Consider the following 19,579-nt stretch of genomic DNA (forward strand, 5'->3'; position numbering starts at 1 on the left):
TTTGCTTTGTGCAATGAATTATAATGCAGGTATGGAGTTATCTAGGTCAAGTTGTGCAGACAAAGATGGGGACGTCACTGATCCCAGCGGTATTTATTAGGCTAATATTTGATCATATGAATCTCAGCTGGAATGTGCATGCACTACTTTGGCCCTCCACTATTTAAATGTGCTAAACTGAGCTTTTGGCGGTTAACAACTTTGAAATTCGCAGTGCAAAGTCCACATTATTGCAATTTTGAGGGATTTCTTTTTTCAATAACATAGTAATATCAACTTGTATTCAGGCGCACGTCAACGCCATCCTGTCATGCAAACTAAACCACAGGGCGGAGACTATACACAGGCTCTTGTATTCCCCTCCCATAGGCGGAGCGCCGGATGCATCAAGAAAATGTCAACAACATGCCGGAGTCTTCCAGAGAAACCGAAACTGACGAGAGAGTGACGGGCAGACAACAAAGAGATCACGGAAACCACTCCTCTCATAACATCGTGGCTTTAATATCTCAGTTCGCAGATGATAATTTAACACTTGTGCGGGTAGGAGTCTCCTTTGTGTGACCTGCAATCGACTGGTGATGGTGCCGTGCAATATGGTCGCTTCATTGCCGTAGTGTACGTGGAGCCACCTGCATCTACAAATCTTTAAGTGGGTGGTAGCATGTATTGGTAAAAGAGGGGGCGAGCATCAAAAAAAAAAAAAAGAATAGCATTCCCCCACTCAGAACCAATTCCCTCCAAACGATTCCTCGCTCTGTAGCCGTCACTGACAAGATAGCATACCCTGTTGGGGCAACACAATGTGTCCTAAGTGGGGTTTTTATGCCCCTTTTTCACTTATATTTCTGTCAAAGTCTTTCTGATTGTCGTTATCCTACACAGCTGTGTTGATGGTATCGCTGTCATCTCTAAACCCTTCACTGTTCTCTTGTCTCTCACACAGAACATAAGCACCGGACTGGCAGTTGCTGGTGTTATTGTAATAGCAAGGAGCATCAAACTGGTAAGAGAGTAAAGACATACACTGGGGCAAAGGGACCCTCAAACTACAGACTTGGCTAACAGTTGGATTTAATGTGCATTTGCTGTTGCACAATAATAGCCATCCTGGCTCCTTCCTTTTTTTAAGGTTACATTTTGACACTAATACTCCTCAGTAAAGTGGGAACTGTAAAGATTCTTGCAGACTAACGGATTATATTCACCCACTTAATTCCAAATCTCATTGCGTCTTATAATGTTAGACTTGCAGGATGTTAATGAAATGCATTTTGAGACATTTTACCTAAATGAGTCATTAAACGTGGCCACTCAGTTGTCTCATTCAACCTCTTCAGATCACCAAATTTCACGCTGCGTCTGAGATCCCTGCTCGTTTTATTGAGAGGAACATCAGCCTCCGTGGGAAAGTTCATTCAGTCACAGAGAGAGGACTTGAAGTGGAACATGTCCCAATTTATCTGCCAGTCCTCTCTCCGTTACTTTCGAAACACAAAGGTGAGTGAAATCATAAAGGCACACACACACACACACACACACGCAGACAATCAGTACATTAAATCTTGTCTTGTTAGTTAACCAGCATGACAGTTTTCTGCAGGTGCACCTTTTTATCTTGTTACAGCCAAATTACATTTTTACTTTGTAAATGCCAGACTCAAGGCAGTTGCATTTTATCATCTTTTCATGAGTGAGAGTGACAGGTAAGCTTGTTAGCTGCAATATCAAATCATGGTATTCACTGAACAATAAAGTCAAGCAGCTTATGCTTTCCCTGGAGTGCTCCATCAGCAACTTCAGTGTGAAGGACTCATGAACAGATTGGCTCTTGTCGAGAGCTACCGTTGTCCCACTTGACCTCCCACATTTTAAAGCTGGTTAGAGCCATCGTTTGGGACTGTGGCTGTTACACAAGGATAATTTACTGGTGTTGGTTGGTCTGCATTTTCTATTTTTCATATAAAGTCTCAGTCAATCACAGTTGGGGCTTGACATTGAATCTCAATAACTCAAAAAAACAAAAACAACCAACCAGTATTGAAAACTCATTTGTCATGGCTGGCAACAAATGGCTGGTCAAATTTGCAGTCTTATCAGACTTATTGAACTATTTTATGTAGGCAAAGTTCTTGTACAGCTGATTGTATTCAGACAACATTTGACATTTGAAAAGTTTATTTTCTTATATATACAGTGGAAAAACACGTTGATATTTCTCAAAGTAAGGTAACAAAAAAGGTATCATTTTTGTGTCCGTACCAAAAGTCAGGTATCATATCATTGCTAATATTAAATTAATCAGTATTTTACAGTGTGCATAACTCATGGTCAGCAACGGTTCATTTGTTTCGGTGCCGCTGGAGGTTCCGCCGCATGTCCCTCATTTTCGGCCGGCTGTCCCTCACATTCTGCTTTCTTTGTGTTGACATCCTAAACTCCTACTGCGACTATGGTTAACTGCTCCTCCGATCTCTGCAGGGTAAATCCAGACAGCTAGCTAGACTATCTGTCCAATCTCAGTTATTTCCCGAGGCTATTTTCAGACGTTGCTCTGTCCGGCACCTAGCGCCGCCCATGTCGATTCTGATTGGTTTAAAGAAATGCCAATAAACCAGAGCACGTTTTTCTCCCATCCCGGAATGCTGTGTGGACCAGCCAGACCCTCCTCCGCAGCCTGTGGAGTTACTGTAGGTCTGGCAATGCGAGACTAGGTCAGGTATAACCTATGCTTTACTGTAACACATGTAAATGGCTCTTCTATGTCCTCTTTAGGTGTGTGCACGTCCCTGATGCTGGTGCATCTTGCAGGAGTGGAGTTGACTCCAGAGGGCAGGGTATGGCTGCAGAAGAACCTGGCTCCTGCCCAAACAGTCTGGCTAAAACTTATCAGCCGAGAGGACAACATGCTACACTGTTTGGTGTCTCAGAGCAGGGTGAGGCATCTAATAACTGAGGAAAAAAAGGCTTTTAGTGTCTCTGCCAGTAGCTGAAAAAAAACAATAGTTTATTTTTCATAACTGTATACTGTTGTTGTGATGTCTGACTGATTCCATGAATTAATTTCCTCATCTCTCCAGCAGGGGTTGATGTGGAGCTACTGTTTGAGTGAAAAGGTCCTCATGCTCGGTCTGGCTCGCACTGCGCCCTTGGTCGGGGTCCTGCCTGGCTCTCGCCTTTATTGGCGTCTCCACAAACGGTTGCACAGGGCAGAGGTCAAAGCTGAGAGGAAAGGGCGGGGACTGTGGAAGCAGGACAGCCTATGGGAGAGGGCCTCCAAGGCTGTCAGGGACAACCCTTTATTCAGACTGATGAGGAGGATCTTTAAGAGGAGTTGATGCACTAAGTGATCCTAATCATGAATGTGTTCATTCACTATACCCGTTAGTGTCAACTGATATATTGAGTTTAAAAGTCACACTACAGGCTACAGAAAGTGCCATCCATCTCTAATCTCTCATGTATGGCAGATATGCTTCAGTGCTGTAAAAACACTTTCCTGATATTACAAAGAATACACCTGTTGCAAAGGTTTGTGCTTTATGGTTACTGTATTTCACAGTTTTTAAAAGTTTGAAATGATTAAAAAACTATCTCTAACCCTGATACTAATCCCTTGGCTTTCACCTACCCCATTAGACCACAGCTAAGCCAAGCCTCCTCTGTTGGTGTGTGTTGGGGACACCCCACTAATCACAAGACGGGGCGGGGTATGTTAATGGTGTTGGAAATGGAGAGAGGGGGGTCCACTTGTCTCTCTCACAGTTGCTATAGAAACACCAAATGTGAAATACAAAGCGAAGCAAAGGCTAAACTCTATATTGGCCGCCCTAAAACCCCATGGGAGACTTACATGTTGTGGGATTGTGTGGGGGTCTTTAAGTACCTACAAAGAGAACCCTTTTAGCCGTAACCTGACCAAGGCATTTAAGTATTTAAGCACTAAAATGGAACAGGAACGAGCAGATAAGAAGATATTTGATTTTGAATGTAAATCAACCCCTCCTGAAGAAGAAGCCCCGAAGCAAATTCCCAGTGTGTCCAGGATTACGCTCATGTCATTATTGTTTGCAGAATTACACCTTGTGTTTTCATGTGCTGTGGTAGTTCTGCATGCTTCATCAATGCACGGCAGAGGAGAAGAAGGAGGATGATGAAGAAGAAGAAGAAGAGGATGAGGGCCTGCAAATGAAGCCATACTGTGATGTGTGTCCTGTGGGGTGCAGGGTGAGGCGGAGGAGGGGGGGGGGTCTCCTTGCAGTGAGAGGTAGCACTGAAGCAGTCAATCCAATGGGCTCAAGGAGATTAGTGCAAAGGGTTAGAGGGTCGCAGGGGTAGAAGGGGATTTTGGGGCCCGAGGACAAAGGCAGGAGAGGAGGAGTCACAGTGGAAGGGGAAAGGCAGTGAAGGAAGGGGGAGGCGAGGGGGGGGGTTGATGAATCAGCTCTCTTTTGTTGTGTAAATGTTACTAGCGACTGTTACGGCCAAAGAGGCTTGTGATTGGTGGGCTGGTTTAAATTGTAAGGTGCATTTCAGGCTAATGGCTGTTGCTGCCAGACTTTGACCTGTCACTAAGGGAGGAGTGGGAGGGAAACCCTGGCTGAGACAGACAACTTGGGGGGGCAGAGTAAAGTTTCTGAAGATGGAGATCACAGAGAATGAAGGCTGAAGACACGTTTCAGATGTGTTTCAAATATTTAGTGTGACCGCATCTTTTATCGGATTAAACAATTTAGTATTTGTGCCGGTAGGAATTTCTTTGAGTGAAATCAATGGTCCAAGACACTGGCATTTGTCCAAATGTAATCTTAAAATAGCTATTTAATGATTCAAAAAAGGAGCAAAAAGATCATTTACAAAATCAGAAATTTGGTTGAAACTTCAGGGGAGGATTGATTCAGTACCATTTGACTCAACGGCATTTTCTGGGGGAAATGTTGACTGTGAATTGAATAAAAAATAATTACAGTGTCAAATATAGTAAAATTAACATCCAGTTAAAAGGAAGAAAATAAGGTATTGCCACAACAAGGACATCGGCTTATAGAGGTTTATGTCAGTGTTCTTTAATTTAGATAACACAATAATTTAATAGTCTGTTTCTCTTTTTTTTTTATCCATAAATTTGAATGGACGGACAGGACAGTGAATGAGTAACGCTTTGGTCTCTTTTAGAAAAGTAGTCCACTCTGAAATCCATCCCAGGTTTTCTCAAACCCACTGGTCCCAAACCAGTAGTAGTCCTTTGAAAAGGCACGGTGCTTGATGCAGTGGTGGGTACTACTTGCCCACACCAGTGAAGTTGTTGGGACATTCTCTCTCCTTGAAACCACACTGCTGGGACTATCACTGGCTTTTAGAACATTTGTGCCCCGTGCCATGGACGTTGGGAGCCTGAAGGACTACCGTTCTGGTGAAAGTGACACGATTTTGTGAGGAAGCTGACAACGTGGTCTCCGACTCTGAAACTAAAGTGACAGAAATAGCCTACTGTAAGTAAGCCTGTGATGCTTGATTTGGTGCATTGCCATTTGGTTTTCTTCACAAGGTGCATTTTCCTTACTTAAAAAAGTTTCCTGGAACTTAACTGCACTTTTCTGACTATGGCAAATCTGCACACTGTTAGCTGTCACTTTAAATGTCCTGTTGGTAGGATACTGTATACAGTATCCAAGCAGATGTACACCTGTTAAACCTGTGTGCCCGAACATTTCAATCCCTGTCTTTTATTGCACCTCTCCAGGTAAGCCACATGCAATCGGGTTCAAAACACTTTCCTGTTCATGATTTTGACAACCATAAATTGCCCGAGCTGATGTGATCACTGAAAGGTTTTTTTGTTTGTCATGCACTTTTTGCTTGTTTGCTACGCTTATCAATAATTAATCTGTGTGATTGATAAAAGCATTTTCAGCTGCAATGCGTTTCACATGTTGGTGCTCCTTCCCATTGTGTTTTAACAACAGAGGTTTGCAGCAGGGCAGCAGAACAAAGGCCTTTATTACTCTCAGCCGGTAGCCATCCCAGAGAGAAAGAGATGGGGGCACTCCCCCGTCCGAGAGCAGAGTCCTTGGGGATTTTTTTCTTTTTTGATTTGATTTGACTTGTTGTGTGTAGCTGCCCGGGTGTGAAAGACAAAGAGATTTTTTTTTTTTTAAAGAGACAGCAAGCTGATGTGACACTCACTGAAAAGCACCACAAACAAATACAAAGGTAACTCTCCAATGTGTGCTCCTCCTTCCTAACACAGTGTCAGCATCTCAGACAAGGAGCGTCTTTGTCAGGCACAGTTGGTAAAGCTGATATAGGTATAAAGGCCTAACGTCCGAACTCGGTCCCTTATTTTTTTTTATGAGCAGTCAATTTTTTCTCTCCAAATGAGGCAGATATTGGATTTTACCTGCGGTCACAATGAACAATACTGGGAAGCAACTACAAAACGAGTAGCTTTTCCATCACACAACCACGTCTGTGCGTGTGCACGTGCGCGTAAAGTGACTCCCTTGTTATGTGACTCGAAGTATTGTGAACAGTGTATCGGCCTGCAGGTGTAGGGTTGTAGGAGTGGGAACATGATTCTTTGTTGGTGCTGTGATCCCTCATGAATAATTGAAGTTTTTTTGGGGTGGAAAAGGAAAGGAGGACTGAGGGTGAAAACTTTTTTGAAATGAACCACATTGTGTGTGTGTGTGTGTGTGTGTGTGTGTGTGTGTGTGTGTGTGTGTGTGTGTGTGTGTGTAAAAGAGAGAAATATAAAACCCAGTAATGAACAAGCTGTCACGTTGTGCTACAGCATGTCAGAAGCCAATCACGGACCTGCTCATGTCTATTTACAAACACTGAAATGGGATGGGAATGGCAAGCTGATGTGTTTTTGACTCGGCAATCTCCCCAAAAAAAAAAAAAAGAACAGTCCTCTCTTGTCAATGAGGACATTAAGCAGACTGTTATAGTCTAAAACCTGGCAGTGCAAGTAAAGGATAGGAACAGGGGGGGAAAGGTGAGGGGGTGTCTCTGCTTGAAATAGATCTGAGGGTTTGACTCGTGACCTTAACCATCCCTCAATTTCACAGTAAAGCAAGACGACCCCCCACACACACACACACACACACACACACACACACGTGCAACCACACACACACACGTGCAACCACACACACGTGCACAGAGCAGCACACATGAAAATAAGATGGAGCTCTTAAAGTTTTCAATGCATGCCCATGCACTTGATATTCTGTCTCTGGAGATGGGATTTTCAACTAAAGAGGATGGATCTTTACAAATGGTATAGATCAATAGCATATTTCGGATTAAATTAATAATTTCTGGATGTCCGAGAAAAGATTTTGAACCTTAATGATCCTCTTCACTAAAACATTTTATGTTAGGCACTTCATTTTTAAACATAAATGCTCTCGTGATATTTCAGCATAAAATCTAGACCGTAGCTACATCAGTTAGGACACTCTGCACTTTTACAGAGGAGATTCCTCAGTTTGGGCCTTTTTTTTTAATTATTTTTTATTTTTTTTACGGCTCCATAATGTTAATACAGCATCTGTTGATAACCTCAGATAGCCTCACTGCCCCTCTGTAACTACTCTGACCCCTCAGTAACCTCACTGCCTCAAGGGTCGCTCTGTTTCCTTATCAGGTCAAAGGCTCACTGAAACAGCACAGGCCGGACAATTTAGATGTTACAACTTCCTCTTTCTTCCTCCTAGCCTCGTAAAAACACATTGGAGCTTTTATTTTTAAATTTTTTTTGTAGGACTGAAAATACAAGATAATTTATCTGCAACAATTTAGATAACTTTTTATCAATCAATTCTTATTATCAATAAATTTACAAAATAATAATACTTGTTTAAAGAATTTTACAAGAAAATGTATCAAAAAGTCTCCTAGCTTCTCAAAATGTGAGGATTTCCAGCCTTCTTTAATAATTATAAATTGAATATCTTTGGGGTTTTGAAGTGTCAGACAAAACAAGCTATTTCAGAATGTCACTGTGGAATTTTCACTATATTCAGATATTTAAGTGAACAAACAATACATGCATGAATTAAAAACAATAATCTGAAAATGAATCCACAATAAAAATCGGTTTAATCGGTCAATTGACCTTTGAAGTATAAAGATAACCTACAGATAATTAGGTTGATTACATTTTTAGCAGCCTTACAAACTGTAGTGATGCACCACACAGCGCTAACCCCTTACACATGAAATACAAACTTTATTTTAAAGAAGATAGATCTCTGAAGTTTGTTACAATGTATTTCAAAATGACAATATATAATTACATGAAGGAATAATGCTTTCTTGTCCCCTATAGCTTATACTTCTATATATCAATGAGTTATTGAGTGAGGGAGCACTCAGGTTGTTGTAGAAACCATCTGTCTAGCCATCATCATACCAAGACTGTTGGCTCTCTTTTCTGATAACTGCCTAACAAGCAATTACAAGCTACTCATTGACTCTATAGAAAGGCAAGGTGGTTTACAGGCTGAATGCCATTAGGATCTTCATCCTCCCAGTTGACTTGTAGTGAAGGGAGATATAAAGGGAGCAACATTACTGTGTTGGATTTAAGCCTGTACTTGTGCTTTACAGAAAGGCATAACCACAGACAGTTGCAGATTAAAAACAAAATTCTAATTATGGTTAATAATTGCTCGCATTTATGGCAGCTGGTTCACATATAATAGAACCACCATTGTATGTCTCATTATTCATGTCTAAATAGAGTGCTCTTTGGCATGTGTCAATATGGGGTGACAGATGCTGCTGTTTTTGTGCCTGTGTGTCACGAGAGGGCCCTTGTTACATACATATCCATGTATGAGGGGTGATTCGTGCCATGCCACATGTGCCATAAATACTAAACCGCCCCTTAAAAGGAATTATGGTTTATTTATTACAATGTGGGTCTTATGTTAATAGTTTTGGCCATAATAACACAGACATTGCTACAATGAAGGCCCATAAGGCAAATAAAATGAGCAGTCAGGCAAAATTATGACTAAAGTTAGACAAAAAAGTGATCTTTAATAAAAATGTCTAAGTACTGGACATCTCATCCATGTAGGGCTGGGCAATATATTTAATCAATATGATTAATCCATAGCTGTATTTTTTGAGTGTGCTTAATAATGACAGACTGGCAGGTGGTACACTTATTTTTATTATTGCTACTCAACTGCACATGAAGACCTAAAACATTTGGTCTTTAAATTGAAAATGGTCCACAATCTTGAGTAACATTTTTTGCCCTACATTTTGTTATTATTTTTGCTTCTATTTTAATACAATATTTTTAATTACTGCGACAAATAAGGCCTGCTCTCAAATTTTATATTTGAAAGACTAGACTAGACAATATTAACCCATGGGCCTAGAGTGCAATATACAGTATAGCACCAGTGGTTATTCAGCTATCTCCTGACATTAGCACCGCATCTTCCACATCCTGTATATAGCCTACAACAAATGGATTGCTATCCTGTCAGTTGTGTGTTTTACATGCAGGACAGACAGGAAAAGTGAAAGTAGCATACTAAAATGCTGCTTCCACATGTTTCAGATTGTATTACTTCTGTTTGATTTAAATATCTACTACAACAAAACTTTTTTTTTTTTTTTTTTTTTTACTCTGGGGCATCCTTGACCTACTTCCTGCCAGGGCCTGAGATAGAATGGCTCATCAGGCAGTCTGGCAGCGAGACATTTATTTTAAGCTGCTTTCTCTCCCAGTAGCCTGATAGACTAAGAGCAGACTGTATTCCCCTGATGTTTGGGCCCTCCTATAGATGAGAAGGCTGCTAGTGTTACACACAGTCAGAAGAACGGAGTCATTTTACTTACTCACTTTACATGCACTGACACACATTTAGTTTGTACTGGTTTGATTTATAAACCATATGCGTTTTTTTATTTTTTATTCATTAACCTGTTGCTATTATTAAAAGGAATAGTTTGACATTTTGGCAAATATGCTTATTCACTTTCTTGTTAGGTGACAAGATCAATACCCCTCTGTCTATATGGTTAATATGAAGCTACAGCCAGGTTAGCTTAGACTGCATGGAAACAGGGGGAAACAGCTAGCCTGTCTCTATCCAAAGGTAACAAATCCACCTACCAGCGCCTCTTAAACTCACTAATGTACACATTATTTCTTGTTTGCTTAATCTGTAAAAGAAACAGTCCCTGCTGGTTCTCTGGCAATCTCACAAAAAACCACAAGACTCCAGGCAGTCACTGCTCTCAGCCAAGAAATAGTCCGGCACATAACACTTCGGTTTAAACAAAAGAGAATGAATGTGTTAATTAGTGAACTTTTAGGGTGCTGGTAGATGGATTTCGTTACCTTATGACAGAGCCATGTTCTTCCGCTTATGTCCACTATGCTATGCTAAGCTGAGCTAACGAGCTGCTGGCTGTGTAGCGTTATATTTAATGGACAAACCTAAGAGTGGTAACAATTAGTGCATTTCCCAAAATGTTGTGAACTATTCCTTTAATTTGGTAGTGGGATACTTTGCTTTCACTGGTCAATACAAGCCCAGTATGCAAATATGTGATAATTGCCTTTGGTTCAATTAGATTATTTCCATTTTTTACTTATGTTTGTGATGGTACCACAAAAATATGAATGACCAATGTAAAATGGAAAAGATGGTAGAGCATTATAGACACTGTAAGATCTCTGATCATATTTGCTATGCAACTTCATCAACTTTATTATTTGTAAAGCTAACTAACTTGCACATTCTGGTAACTTCTTGCAATGTGACTTCAGCGTTTGTGGTTGATTCATAATCTAGCTGTATCACTCCCTGACATGCTATTGAAGCTGCTGGAACAGTGTCTCCAGTCATCCACCTCCGCTCGGCTCCTATCTCTAATTTAGACTCTGTTATGAAAACAAATGGTAATTTAGAAACATTATTCTGTAATTAAGCAGTAAACCACAAGGGGCCGCTCTGCAGTGAGTTCAGAGCAGCTCAGAGGCCCTGCAGGCACAAGACGAAGCAGAGTTTAATGACTATAAAGAAAAGCAGAGCTCAGATGATTTTCTGTGCTTATAACATGAAGGTCTGCTTTTCTTTAAGTAGTACTTTCCCTGTTGCTTTTTTTCTTCTTGTTGTATAAGTGAATCGTTTTGCTTTATTTTAGTTTCAGTTTTTTCAGGATGTTTCTGTTAACCTTTTTTTTGACTTCTTGGAATGTCCTGCACCAGCACCAACCAGAGTACAGGTTAATATTGAATCAATAATAATAAAACATTGCTGATGATAAAAAGGTTATTAGAATAGAATATACTTTGTCATTGTGCAGTAGAACCATACAACGGAATTTGCTTGTGCAGCCTCTAAAACAATACTCCCTTTCATATACAGACTCGCACAATAAAAAAAATAAGAAAAATATAATCATCAAGGCATCCATTTCATTGCATAGAATCCCTATCTAGAAAGTGCAACTGTGCTGGCTGGGGGGTGGGGGGGTGGGGGCATGATTGTTCAGTTCTGTGATGGCCCTGGGGATAAAACTGTTCTGCAGCCTGGATTCTTACATTATTCAAAGGAACCGATATTAAGCATTGCTTATCTCATCTAGAACTATAGAAAAAGAACAGAAATTTATTGCACTATAAAAATTAAACTGCTATAATACGTTACGGTTACCCATGTTGGCTGCAGATCTCACACACTGTTTCACCACGACATGGGTATCGTATTACAGTAACAGAATGAGTGGGACTTTGTCCATATGGTCTGCCATAAACACCACAGACATTACAGGCTTCTGTGTTTTAAAGTGAGGTGGTGGCCGGGTCACAGGAAGGTACTTTCACCTCAAAGATACTTAACCTGTGAGCTCTACTTGTTCTACCAGACAGTCATCTCTCCACGGGTCAGCCGGCACCAGACGCCAGTAACTGTCCCAGAGGCTCCGAGCCTTTCAGGATTGTGTGTGTGTGTGTGTGTGTGTGTGTGTGTGTGTGTGTGTGTGTGTGTGTGTGTGTGTGTGTGTGTGTGTGTGTGTGTGTGTGTGTGTGTGAACAGTAAATCACAGATGAGCAACAGGTGGGGAAACACTAAGCAGTGAAACCGCCAGTAGGAGAGGTAGGAATGTAAAGTGATCAGGAGGAAGTGGTGGAAAATTGGGAATCCGGGAATAATGGCGAGGAGAAACCGAAGGAAGATGAATGAGAACACATGGAGAGAGATTTAAAAATTCAAATGGCCACAAAAAGGTGAACAACGGGAACTGGCTAGAGGAATGGAAAATGGTGGGATGACAATTTAGTAAAGATCAAAGAATGATTCATGGTAGAGCTATGGAGACAGCATTTCATGATCACGACAACATAAAAAATTAAAGATCTGAACAACATATAGGCTACTATATGGTGAGAGGTGGTGATGCTGCCTCTACCACAAGAAGAAGAACACATTTCAAAATAAAATCTACATTGAGTCAAGTATTTGTCTTGAATTGCAGGGTATAGCAAGTTCTGTCAATATTCTGTCTTCGTACAATCTCACAAAACAAGCTACCAGAGAATAATTCATGAAAATGTAATTTGAAATACTAACCCAGCTAAATCTCCAACTTTTTGCCTTTCCTCCATATAGTAACTCTGTCTCTTATACTGCATCATTCCTCCCGTAAACCAGTTTTCTTCTTTTAAACTGCATATTGTGCTGTTTATCTTGAGATTTGGGAGCACAAGTTACAGTAGTTTTTATTATATATCACAATTTTTTTTTTTAGATTAATTTATTACCTGCAAAATGTTTGGACAACACAGTTAAATTTAGGGCTGCAACTAATGACTATTTTCATTTTCAATTAATCTATCGATTACCTTTTTAATTAATCGATCAGTTGTTTGGTTTATAAAATATCAGAAAATGGTGAAAACTGTGGATCAGTGTTTCCCAAAGCCAAAGATGATGTCCTCAAATGTCTTGTTTTAGCCACAACTCAAAGATATTCAGTTTACTGTCATAGAGGAGTAAAGAAACTAGAACAGATTCACATTTAGGCAGCTGGAATCAGAGAATTTTAACTTTTCTTTCTTGAAATTTACTCAAACCGATTACCAAAAGAGTTGGCAATTAATTTAATAGTCGATAATAATCGATTAATCTTTGCAGCTCTAGTTAAATTCTCTTCTCCTTCATAGGTCATCCAATTGTTCGTCCTCCTGCGTCCCACCTCCTCTCACCATGAGCTCCTGGGTAGTGAACAGGAAAGGAGAGCCACAGTACCGCCGCCACTTCCTGACAGACAACAGCACCTTTCATGGTAAATCACACACACACACACACACACACACACACACACACACACACACACACACACACACACACACACACACACACACACACACACACACACACACACACACACAGGGATTAATGAACATAATATAGTATACATTCTCTTTGATAACTGCATGTCATCGGAGTGAACAGCAGAGGGAGACTCATCTCCACTATTGTGCCTCAGACACTCATGCTTTTTATATTGCAGACAGCACAGCTACAGTCTTGTGACATCAACATTATTACTATTTACTGAAACAAACCCTGCTGCAAGCCAATAAATCATTGTGTGGGATGAATAAAAAAACTGTCCACAGAACTTTATTCAGTGTGAATACAAAACGTATACTAGCAGGCTACATCACCTGACCTATTGCAATACATTTCACTTCATGGGTGATTTATACGTAGAAGTCATACAGTGAAAAGTTCAAGTAAAAAAGAGAAACCAACATGTCCAAGGGGATGTACGTACTGTTCTTCTGCTTAATATCTGCATGCATCAACTTGAATACCCTGACATATACATGCATACTGGTTAATGTTATATTACGTATGATTTAACGAATCACAGCGAATGGTGCAATTTTTCATTCTCCTCAAAGCCGAAATGAGTCCAGACATCAATTTGATTGATGATTTATGAGTTTTAAGGCGGCCAGGCTGCACACTGACAGATCCGCCAGACAAATCCATAACAAATCTCTGTCTGCCTCTGTGGCCGTCACACCTACAGCAGACAGACCACTTAAAGCCTCGCCTTGACTTACTCTAGCCAGTGTCCCCACCCTACTCTTGCAGACTGTGTGCTACACACTGAGTGTGTACTTTCTATTTGTCAGCGAACTGTAGTAGATATCAGGCTTGACTGCTTCAGTACTCTGTTGTGGATGATGGATTAAACCCGACTGATGCAGAGATGCAAGTTTCTCCAAGCCAGAGTTGACTTTTCTCAGAATTTGTGGTTAATTAAATGAAAATGAATAGCGATTACATTTTCATATAGTCTTATTAAAGTGATCATGCACCTTCCCTCCACCCCCTCCAATCCATTTCTTACAAGCTAACATTTGGGGCCAGTTGTTCAAAGGTAAACTGATTGGATTTTGGTTATCGGATTGGATCAAATCTTGAAAATGGGTTGTTCAAAAGGGAAAGAAGGAATCTGAAATCAGATTAGATCACGGAATCCAATCCTAGTTTTAATCTGGATCAAACCTTCAGTTTGTGTTGTTCAAAACTTGTCAGTGGGATTTGGATAACTTTGATCCAAAAAATAATCGACTAAAGAAATCTCAGTTGACTAAGACCAAAATGACCGATTAGTCGACTAATCGACTAAGAGGGAGCAGCCCTAGTAGACATAGGCTACCAATTAAGCTATTCAGTATAGTAAAGTAAAAATGATCTTGTCCCCATGTCTAAACGAGAAACTGAAAGAGCAGAAGCACAGATAGTCCTGGCAGAGGAACAAATCAAGCTGACCAAACTGCAGCAAACCAAAGCTAAACTTCAGATCCGCCTCCTAAAAGCTGGTCTCTCCTCCTCAGATGAAGAAGAACCCTAAACATTCTTCATTTTGTTAACTTTGGACGTTTAGAATTTGTTTTGTTTTTAAGACGTTTTCAAAATATCCACAATGTATTTGTTAATGTATATTTGTTTTTATTTGTTGTGGCTCAGATGAGGGGTCATAAAAGAAATTGAATGAATGGAAGTGGAAGTTTATGTTATTTTTGTGTTTTGTCTCAAAATAAGAAACACTTACAATGACCCCATGTTGGCCCTTCTACCTGTTCTTTACATAGCTGGTAGCCCACATTATATGTTGTCCCATTTAGAGCGCTGGTAATCCGGATTTGGTAATCTTGAAAACTGTGTATCTGGATCAGGGTGATCCAGTCCAATGTTGCTTTGAAAAACCGGCATAAAAGTAAGACAGATTACCTGATCCTGAATAGCAAAAAATGGGATTTCCAAATCCGGATCATTTTGATCCAGGTTAAATGTTTTGAACAACTGGCCCATTCTGCTATCATATTATGGCACCTATACAGTTAAATATGTTAAAGCTGCCAAAGGGATAAAGAGAGGAGAAATAGAACAAATAGTCTGTGGATGAATTGTCTGTTGTATCTTCACCAAACTTCAGTTCAGTTCTCATCTTTCCCTGTTTTTTCCCCACATGACTTTGCTTCACTCTTCCTCTACCCTTTTCTTCCCGCTGTTTCCAGTCTTTTGTATGGTGGATGATGTTTTTTGTTTGGCCATGGTACATAAATCAGTGTGAAAATGGGGTTCGAAGGGAGGGGGGACTGTCTGTGATCAGGCAGGTGTGGATGAAAAGCCGTTTATAACGTAAATCAAAGTGAGCAATCGCTGGAGAGCAGCATGTACTTGCTAATACACACACACACACACACACACACACACACACACACACACACACACACACACACACACACACACACACACACACACACACACACACACACACACACACACACAGCATTGAACTCAGTGTGGCACTGGTGGTCAGGTTTGTTCTTCCAGACCTAATCGATTTAACCTCTGACTCTTGGTGTTTGAACACAACTGTGTGTGTGTGTGTGTGTGTGTGTGTGTGTGTGTGTGTGTGTGTGTGTGTGTGTGTGTGTGTGTGTGTGTGTGTGTATTTAGTCACTACATAGTCTAATTGTCTTCTGCAATCCTAAATCTAATGGCTTTAATGTGGACCAATGAGCAAGACTAATCTGGGAGCTCTAGATTGACCAAACTTTCATTAGGGAATAGACTCAACTAAACTTGAGGTTGAGACACACACACGCGCGCACGCGCGCGCACACACAAAGAATGAAAAAGCTATACCTACTAATGAATGTTTACACAGAGCTCTCAGTCTTATGTTTCCTACTGCGTCTCTGAGGAAGCCTTCGCTAAAACGGGAGACACACAGCGTAAAGTGGGTCATAGCGCCGGTGTCCCTAAGCAATGGTGACTGTTTTTTTCCCCTAAGAATATTCACCAAGGAATTTCTGACTAAAAAAAACAAACTGTTACACGAGTTAAGTTTTTGGTGGGGAATTCAAACTGTCGCCAAACAGCTGAACCAGACTGTCAACCAAAGCTGTTGAAATGCCCAAAAATGCCCAACTCTGGCGATTAAGCCACTGCTCTCGCTCACTCTTGCTTTTTAACAACCACTCTCCGTCGGCCCAACGAGCTTGTGAGTAATCGGCTTATCGTTTTGCTTCTGTGTTGCGCCTGCTGAGAGGAGAGGATGTGCGCGCAGCGGCTGTGGATGCGAGAGGTTTGATGGTTTGTGAATTCACTCCGCAGACTGCAGGGAGGCAGATGTTGAGGCGCAGTTTGTTTATGGGCTCGTTTCTTTTTTTTCTTTTTTTTTTTGTGTGGACAAAATCATCATGGCGCGTTTCATGTGAACGTCTAATCATCATGGAGAAATGGACTAGTCGGGCATGTTTTGATGGTTTTTCGAACCGCTACAATTAGGAAATTAAAAATGATGTCCAAAACGCATGGAGGGACCTTATGAGACCAACAACCCCAGTCCTAAATGGCAGAACTTGAAGTTTGCAGAAATCTCAGTTTGGAGAAGGGTAAGTGATAGGTTTCAAGCTTTCCCCCCCGGATTAGTTGTTTCATCTTTCAGTCTCATATGGAGAGGAATAGCCTACTCTGTGTGGCGAGCGCATTCCTTTGGATGACTAGACATTGCAAGCAGACTAAAGCCCATGCGTAATTTATCCATTGCGCTTGTTTTTGTGGAGACGTTTCATCGCCACGCTGCTACAAACACTTTAGAAAGGAATCTTAATTGACGATTGTCAATTTGCATCAAGGATTTATTGTGCAATAATGAGTGTTTATCGACATTTTGGGTACAAAACGTCAGAATTAATTACATGATATCACTCACTCAGTTGATTTGTTGTTCATTGACAGTTTATGCGAATTCATAAACTGAACTGATTTCGCCAGTTTATATGATGAGCTCTTGATGAAGAGCAGCAGTGGAGCAGCGGGACACTGTCCCTGGTGCTGAAAATGCCCCTTTGTTCTTGTCACTAGGGGGCAGAAAAGCCTCTGAATTTTGACAGGACTTGCTCTGCCCTCAGTCCATATAGCAGCACATAGTTGTGGATGTGCCACATCCTTCACAATCCTGCATCCTCCGCACTGTTCACAGAAATAACCATCCCTGAGATGTTTATAGGTTCTGTCACTGCAGCGCCTCCGTGTGAAGATGCCACTAACCGACCACATAGCATTACCACATGCCACAGCTCAGTAACCGAGGTGGATTGCATTGTTGTTGCAACAGGAGCCCCTTGAAACCCAGGCAGGGCATGTTGAGCTTTGATGGCAAAATTGATGTCCCAATAGTCCCCGGCTATTAGAGCGACCCTTTTGCTCTCTCTTATGCTGTCAAAAATATTGTGCATCCCTGGCACTTAGAAAGCAGGATGTGTCAAGTTGTCAGTCTTCACCCCTGCAGCGCCTGTTTTCTCTTTATCTGTGTGAGTGTTGGGGAGTGAGAGGAAGGCCCCTGTTATCTTCAATGTCCAAGAGGGCTACCTCCTCATTCATTTTTGTCAACACTTGTGCTAAGAAGAATTGCATGGCACCATAAGTCCTTGCTGAGAGAGAAAGAGGGGAGAAAATGATGGTGGGAGAAAGGTTTGGAGACACATGCATGGTTGCTAATCTCCTCCACATGGAGGAAATGGCTTTTCCATGGAAAACGTGTTTTTCCTCATGTGTCTCGCCTGTATTTATGATGATGAATCTCAGCATGAACCCCCCACCCCGTTTGTCTCAGCCTCTTCCTTTCTGTCGCTCCAGGGCAGAAAAACAGCTAAGAGAAACCAAGGGAGAAACACACTCTTGTCCTTTCAGCTCTTCTCCTCTTCTCCTCTTTTTATTTATACAATCTCTTGTTATTTTCACTCTCCTCTCCTAAATAGTTTATTGGTACTGACAGAAATGTGTCTGAGTATTAAAAACCATAATGTACCAAAAAGGCATCAAATGTCTGATTAAATAGTCCTTGATTTAAATAAAAATATCATGTCAAATTTAGGTAAATTCCTTGAAGTAGGTCTAAATAATATAGCACCAATTTTTTTTGAACCAATAGCTCTCCTCTCCTCTCCTCGAACCTCAATACTGTTTTGGTACCGATTGAAATGTGTTGCTTTTACTATTGAAATCTGTCAAGTGCCAAAAGTTGGTGTTGGACATCTGATCAGGTACTTCATGATTAAAATATTGTCTTGCCAATTCTAGAATCTTTTATGTAGGCTAATTCTAAGTAAGGAGTAATGTTTTGATACTGGTACTAATACTCAGGCTGTCAAACTATACCCAGCCCTACCGCTCCTCTCCTTCCCGTACTTTCATCTGTTTAGCAAACCTATGTGTCACATTCCATATTGTTCATCAACTAGCTTCACATCTCGGATATCAGGGAGCCACCAACATCCATCTTTGTCTTTTCCCCTTGATCCTGAAGCACCATGATTTGCATTTAGCCTACATAGAATTTCACTGACAATGAGTTACTGTATCAGCCTGCGCGTTGACTTGGCACGTCACATTTGTTCTTGCATAAAGCATATGGGATGGGATTGTGAAATGTCAGCTTCTCAAACCTACTGGGAGGCTATCCTCTGTGTAATGTTGCTCTACCTGCATCACGGCTAGAAATTGGAAGCCAATTATCCATAACAACTGGCTTTTATTTTACTTGCTTTCATCCCCTCAGCAGTTAATAAGCTACCCAGAAGCTCAGTCCACTTAGCTATGGAACCAACACTTTTAGGCTTGCGTCCCGATATGAAGCATCAGGAAAGCAGCTACAGCAGCTTCTCTCCAACGTTTGAAGCAGTTGAGATCAGACCGTTTGCATGGCAGTCTAGTTTTGCTGCCAAATATACTGTATCTCAATCTACTCACAGTCATCCAGCCTGGCCTAGGGAGGAAGAAAGAAGCTTGAACATTGCAGGAACATCAAAACACACACACACACACACACACACACACACACACAGTCTTTAGTTTCCTCTTTTGATGTTAGTGTTGAACTACTCCACTCGGGGAGCCCCCTGTAGAATCTTTGGTGAGTGTATTATCATGCTGCAGTTGTCATGTGTTCATTTTCATTCCGGTGCCGCTCTACATTCTGCACCTGGGGGGGACCCAGGAACCCA

General features: G+C 41.1%; 2 protein-coding genes across 4 annotated transcripts in view; both read left to right on the forward strand.

The window, feature by feature from the left end:
* Positions 1-315: 315 nt before the first annotated feature.
* c18h3orf33 (c18h3orf33 homolog (H. sapiens)) lies at positions 316-3,606 on the forward strand. Of its 2 annotated transcripts, none has more exons than XM_028574663.1 (5): positions 316-543; positions 947-1,006; positions 1,341-1,500; positions 2,776-2,936; positions 3,081-3,606. In XM_028574663.1, the coding sequence occupies exons 1-5, from the start codon at positions 382-384 to the stop codon at positions 3,336-3,338; spliced, it is 801 nt and encodes a 266-aa protein (XP_028430464.1). In that variant the 5' UTR covers positions 316-381; the 3' UTR covers positions 3,339-3,606. The 2 variants fall into 2 exon arrangements, with proteins under 2 accessions (XP_028430464.1, XP_028430465.1); XM_028574664.1 differs by having other exon boundaries at positions 320-543; positions 3,084-3,606.
* Positions 3,607-5,216: 1,610 nt separating this feature from the next.
* plch1 (phospholipase C, eta 1) overlaps positions 5,217-19,579 on the forward strand; it is a 71,891-nt gene continuing 57,528 nt past the window's right edge. For both annotated transcript variants that reach the window (XM_028574647.1, XM_028574648.1), the window contains exons 1-2: positions 5,217-5,492; positions 13,205-13,326. In XM_028574647.1, the coding sequence (XP_028430448.1) occupies positions 13,248-13,326 (79 nt within the window). In that variant the 5' untranslated portion in view covers positions 5,217-5,492; positions 13,205-13,247. The remainder of the gene's footprint in view (positions 5,493-13,204; positions 13,327-19,579) is intronic.

The sequence above is a fragment of the Perca flavescens genome, chromosome 3 (assembly GCF_004354835.1).
Source record: "Perca flavescens isolate YP-PL-M2 chromosome 3, PFLA_1.0, whole genome shotgun sequence".
Classification (NCBI taxonomy): Eukaryota; Metazoa; Chordata; class Actinopteri; order Perciformes; family Percidae; genus Perca; species Perca flavescens.